The 6000-nt window shown below is 39.3% G+C and overlaps 1 protein-coding gene across 5 annotated transcripts in view; it reads right to left on the bottom strand.

The window, feature by feature from the left end:
* Positions 1 to 1078: 1078 nt before the first annotated feature.
* WAPL (WAPL cohesin release factor) overlaps positions 1079 to 6000 on the bottom strand; it is a 96778-nt gene continuing 91856 nt past the window's right edge. For 4 of the 5 annotated variants that reach the window (XM_053308751.1, XM_053308752.1, XM_053308753.1 and 1 more), the window contains 2 exons: positions 4165 to 4260; positions 1079 to 3511 (listed from right to left, as the gene is read on the bottom strand). In XM_053308751.1, the coding sequence (XP_053164726.1) occupies positions 3446 to 3511; positions 4165 to 4260 (162 nt within the window). In that variant the 3' untranslated portion in view covers positions 1079 to 3445. The remainder of the gene's footprint in view (positions 3512 to 4164; positions 4261 to 6000) is intronic. The other variant, XR_008319319.1, reaches the window with a different exon arrangement.

Raw genomic sequence — 6000 nt, 5'->3', positions numbered from 1 at the left:
CATGAAGATGAGACAAAATTATCCCAAAGATAGGGGGCTATAGCACATTTCAGTCAGCATGGGCATGCTGCTGAAAAACAGCCACGGGGTAGCAAAGTAGGATTGGTAACTTTTGATGTGGCCTCTGTAAAGTGTGCAGCCGAGTCGGTGTCGACTCCTGGCTCCGCAAAGCCCTGTGGTTGTCTTTGGTAGAATACAGGAGGGGTTTACCTTTGCCATCTCCCATGCAGTATGAGATGATGCCTTCCAGCACCTTCCTGTATCGTTGCTGCCCAATATAGGTGTTTCCCATAGTCTGTGAAACATACCAGTGTCCCTTTAAAAGCAGTTTGACTAGATGAACTTAGCAGGTGAGTTTCTTCAGTTAAAGACATGGGGCAGCCATAAAGCAAAAAGGTGGTAACAGCCTTTTAAGTAAGAAGTTTCCTATGCAGCTGCAATCCTTGCAGCAAGGGATCCCTACCCAAACCATAATGTTCAGTACTGTAGTCCTTAATGCATGAGGCTTGACCATCCATACCTCCTCCAACAGCCCCCAGGAATGTGGAGCAGGCAGTATGGAGACTAGCAATGCAATGGGCCAAACACTATGCCCCTGGTGGCGCAGTGGTAAAACTGCCGCCCTGTAACCAGAAGGTTACAAGTTCGATCCTGACCAGGGGCTCAAGGTTGACTCAGCCTTCCATCCTTCCGAGGTTGGTAAAATGAGTACCCAGAATGTTGGGGGCAATATGCTAAATCATTGTAAACCGCTTAGAGAGCTCCGGCTATAGAGCGGTATATAAATGTAAGTGCTATTGCTATGCTAAGGTGCTTTTGAACATTATGGGCTGAGCATGGATCACTTATATGGGGAAGCTATATCCAGTGGTATCCCTATGGAGATTAATTTGTGCTCTGGCCTTTATTGCCTTTAGCATTCTGGTAGCATAACTGCATACAATGTGCAATACAGAATGGTGCCCATTTTACAGCATGATGGCTAGAATAATTTCAAGACAGTAGATGTACTGCCTGCTCTCCCAGTCTCACCCATATCAAGGAATGATGTTCACCACGTGTGTTACTATCGACACAGTTATGTATTGAAAGTAGCAATTTTTATTCGAGTTAAAATTATTTACAAAAACCAAAAGACATACTTCATGAAACTGGTACAAACTATTATTCCTGCCGTTGGCTTTTGCTCCAAAGATCACAGCTGAGAAATACTGTATAAAATAAAAATAGGATTGGATTCAGAAAAGTACTCTACTGTTCTAGTTCCAATTGCGCTTATTTACAGATATTTACAGTGGAAAAAAAGTTACTTTAAAACTTTAAATTTGAAGGTTGGCCTCAAGTACCCCTTAAATGCAGAGTTAGATGAGGGTTTAACAAGGAAACACACTACAGCTTGCAGGGTGATTCCTCTCCGACCCTTGCCAAAAATAAAAGCGTGCCTGTATGTTTCAGTGCTTGCTAATTAAAAACAGGTTCAACACAAGAGGTGAATCAATTCCCATTCAGATCATTACCAGTGTAACAGAGAAGTGTGGTTCTTGATTTCCCCCATTCATTGCATCTATTTTTAAATTATTCCTTGCCATTGCGCACACACACGAAAAGCCTAACTTAAAACTATATGAAAATCCAACTAAAAGTGAAAGCCATTGCTCTAAATCGTTAAGACTAAATGGCAAAAATATATCCAGTAAATCCTGCATTTTAGAAATAATTTACACATACAGCATTGCCAAGTTGCTCTTCTTCTCATATAGAAGGTCCAAGGGCAAACACAGCCTCAGCATCTTTTCTAAGTTACACTGGTACACTATTTACCTTTAAGGTGATGAGAAAAAAAATGCAAATTAAAGAAAAAAGGCAGGACCAATATAGGATTTTGCTTCTAATCAGTTACTTCCTTACAGAATTCCCAACAATCTGCATTATCAAAAATAGGAAGACATAGAAGGCAGCCACTGTATGTAAAAATTTACAGCTGGCACTGATACAAAAGCACAAGTTTGTAACTTTATACATGGAGATAACACAAGATCTAAAAAGCAGGTTAGATTTTCTGTTATTTCTCCCACCCCGCATTATACACAGAACTAATATTTTTATGGCTTCAAGTTTTACAAATTCAATGAAGTAACATGATGGAACTACCTACACAGGTAATGTGAAAAAGTGTCTGACGCAAACGCCCCAAGAAGCTTTGAATATTCAAGACCAGCTTAATAAAAATTATGAGCAATTCTGTCAGTTGGAACAAAGAGCACAAGAAGAGAAGTCATTAATGTCCAAAACCTCAAAAAACCCATGGTATTCCACAGGGATTTTTGTTCCACTAAAGTTCCAACACAATCCTTTGCTGTGAACTAGTCCCTACACTGAACAAAATCTTCACTATATTCAGCTACTTAAGGCTTTGTATTGTATGCATTTATCTGCGCAATACTAAAGAAGAAATAGAAAGATTATGTCAACTGGAAACATTAATCCCCACTGGTGTTTTAACTCCACATTTCTCCCTACAATAATCCACCTTTCTTCCTTGAAACAAATCAAGACAGCATTTAAATGTTTTTGCTTATTACGAAGTGTAAACTACCCTGGCATTGAACATTGTTTCACACTGTCTTTTTTGCAGGGCATGTTTTAGTTACTGCATTTTTAAAAAAATAAACACAGCCACCAGTTGGGAGGGGACTCTTTTCCTGCATGCCTCTTAGAACTATGAAGTGTTATGGTCAATCAGTTTACAGTACGTAGGCCACAACATTTTTAAAAACTGAGAAGTAGTTTCCAACAACCCAATTTTCAATCAAAACAGTATAAAAAATAAACTATCCAAGCCTCAACCTCTTTGGATTCCAACACATTTTAAATATAGACAGTAGTTAAAATCACAAAAAGTATTTAAAAATTTTCTATTTTATGATTTTGGAATAATCTCTTTAAAAAGCAAGAGCAAATTAAATTCAGATCAGAGCAATGCTGCTGCCCAGAGCATCTTTATTAGAAGATTTCTGATACCTCAGTAGCTAAAGCTGCCTTTGCACCTGGCTGGCATGAAAAACAGTGGCTCAACAGTAAACAGCAGTTGCACTACCAGCAGCAAGTTTTTCTCCTTTAAAGTTGTCACAAACAAAGCTGGAAAAATCAGAGGGAGAGTAAACCCTGCCAAATATATTTAAATACTGCGCTGCATTATTATAGACATCATGAATTCTTGATTTATTTTCCTCAGATGTTTTCCCCTAATTTTTAATAGTTGCAGATTGATGTAGTAACTGTCTTTCAGAAAATGCTGAGTGTGTGGCTAAGAGACCAGGTAGCTTTAAAAATCCAAACATGAATGAGACTGATGAATGCTCTTGGTGCATCCTCAAGGACTTCTTTCATGACTTCTTCCTTTTTCTGAGAGTAGAGCTCCAGCATTTGAGTGCCTGTTGAATATCTAGCAGTGTTCCAAATATTCAATCACTCTAGAGATAGATTTCTGGCCTGTTGTTCCAACTGCACACTGGTTGAAGGGGAGAGAAGAAAAGAGAAAAAAGGGCGCACACACACACACACACACACACACACACACACACACACCAGGGGAAGTTACTAATTAAAAAACACACAAAAAACTAATAGTAAATATTAAGAGGAAAATAAAAGGACATGAATAAGGCAACATTTCCCTCCTCCCATTTGCTACTAACAATTTACATACCCGTACTGTATAAAAAGATAGTCATAGCCTTACAAAAAGCCATGAGTTTAACACACGTTTCTATAAGTGTTTGCCACATCAGGAAAATATTATCTGCAACTGCTATTGTGGCTGGATATCAGGTGTGCCGATGCTCTAGTGACTGGTGGCATGGTTTGGTGGGGTTGGCAGACTGGCGAACAACTGTTTCTCACAAGCTACAACAGAGGCAGAGGACTTTGGGCAGATGGGAAGTCACTCTTATCCGGCTCACCATTTTCTCTGCAAAGGGGGATAGGGAGTATATTCCTGTCAGATTCAACACTGCTGCCGCCAGGGTAGGGGAAATGGTGAAGTTGTCATGCCAGGGCACAACTATACACATTACAGGTACATTAGTTTCAAGTAATCTCAAGGGTAGTGCCAAAGCTAGTCGGGGGGGGGGGAATCACTGCAATCCTTTATATACTACTTACAGTAAGGTTCATGAAACTGAGAAACTTTTTGAGCATTTCTGTCATGATTGAGAAGTCCCCTTCAGGTAAGTATGTCCTCACAGTAGTCACATTGATCTAAGGAAGCAAGTTTTGAATTAAAAAGTTTCCATAGTTACCATAAGAACTACTTTGTACACATAATTAACCACTCACACATTAATTCCCTATGTGGTGTATATTGAACAGGACACATCTCCCAGTACAGATAAGATGGCCAAAAACCTTATTTTCATGTCCTATAGCGTCTCAACACAACATTACATATTATATATAGAATTCAAATAACAGTCTTGGCATTTTACAAAGCTTGGAAACTAATAGTAAACCTTAAGAGGAAAATAAAAGAGACACATCCTCATCTAACAACTGCACAGATATTTTATGTCTGTGAATGAACCATATATAGCAAAGTTAAAAAGTGTAGAGAAGCAAAATGTTAAGTGCATACAAAAAAACCTGCCAACTGGTTGTTAATCTGGGCCAAAAGTCCCTGTTGGACTCTTGTCCAGTTTGCTAACCTAAGAGGAGTAGACCAAGCTTAGATTCTGAGATTATACCCAAAGTAGCATTAGGCTTTGGGGCCTGTGTGAATATTACTGCTTCAGGTGCTAAAAGACAAGGCTGGTTTAATTTGCCTACATCTTAATTTTTGCCTTAGACATAGGGAAAGATCTGCTTATACAATAAATGCACACATATAGCAGCCTCTGAAAAGTGTTGAGGTCATGGGGTGCTTCTACAAAATTCCTGCTGTATACCATTTTCCTAACAGATGATAGCTCCTCAGGTGACTTATTTTGACACAACCCCCGAATCAGGACAGTGGAAACATCAAGGTTTCCCCCATTGCTTTATAAGCATTAGTTTGAGAGGGGAAACACCCAGGAGACCGATTATTGGGAACATCTCAGTGATGGGACATCTCTCTCTCTTTCTCTCTCTCTCCAATACCGTCTCCTTTTCTCATTCAGGTATCTATCTTTGCAGTAACTTCTCATCCCCATTCACCTAGCCTCTTAACAATATGTTTTCTTTTTCTAGGTTTGAAATACTTAAAGAGCTTTCTAAAGTACAGGATAAAGGGTGAGGAACAGAATGTATAAGAGGGTAGAGCTCACAGAAGTATTTAGCCCTTTTAGATTCATTGTTAAAAGCATGTTTGTTTTCAATTTCAATTATGTTGCTATTTTATATCTTGTAACTTATATTGTGTCCGGTTCATCATTAACTTATTATCCATTACTTTCAGATAAATCCATGTACTAGCGATTCTTGAGTTTGTGTGCATTCCTTTTTGATCAATCATCTAGCCAGAGGTTTTTGCCCACTGTGACAATTAAAAGACTTGACTGCTACTGGGAGTAACCCACAGCATTGGTTATTTTCATACTCTGGAGCAGTGATTCTCAAACTTTGGTCCTCAGGTGTTATTGGACTTCAACTCCCATAATCCCCAACCAAAGGCCACTGAGGCTGGGGATTATGGGAGTTGAAGTCCAATAACACCTGAGGACCCAAGTTTGAGAATCCCTGCTCTGGAGAAATCTTTCATAATCTGCTAATGACTTGTGTCATTTCTGCCTATATTTCAAAGCATTTTTTTCAAGTATATATAAAATGCTATATTTCAAATGCCTCAGGCCAGGACTACTCAACTGCAGCCCTCCAGCTGTTTTTGGACTACAACTCCCAGCATCCCCAAACACAGTGGCCAACAGTCAGAGATGACGGGAGTTGTAAGCCAACATCTGCAGGAAGGCCAAAGTTGGATAGCACTGCCCTGGGCACTCATTCCTGTTTTAAATGCAAAATATG

The sequence above is a fragment of the Hemicordylus capensis genome, chromosome 3, assembly GCF_027244095.1.
Source record: "Hemicordylus capensis ecotype Gifberg chromosome 3, rHemCap1.1.pri, whole genome shotgun sequence".
In the NCBI taxonomy this organism is placed as follows: Eukaryota; Metazoa; Chordata; class Lepidosauria; order Squamata; family Cordylidae; genus Hemicordylus; species Hemicordylus capensis.
The sequence above is the reverse complement of the archived record's forward strand: the minus strand, read 5'-3'. Positions and strand labels throughout refer to the sequence as shown.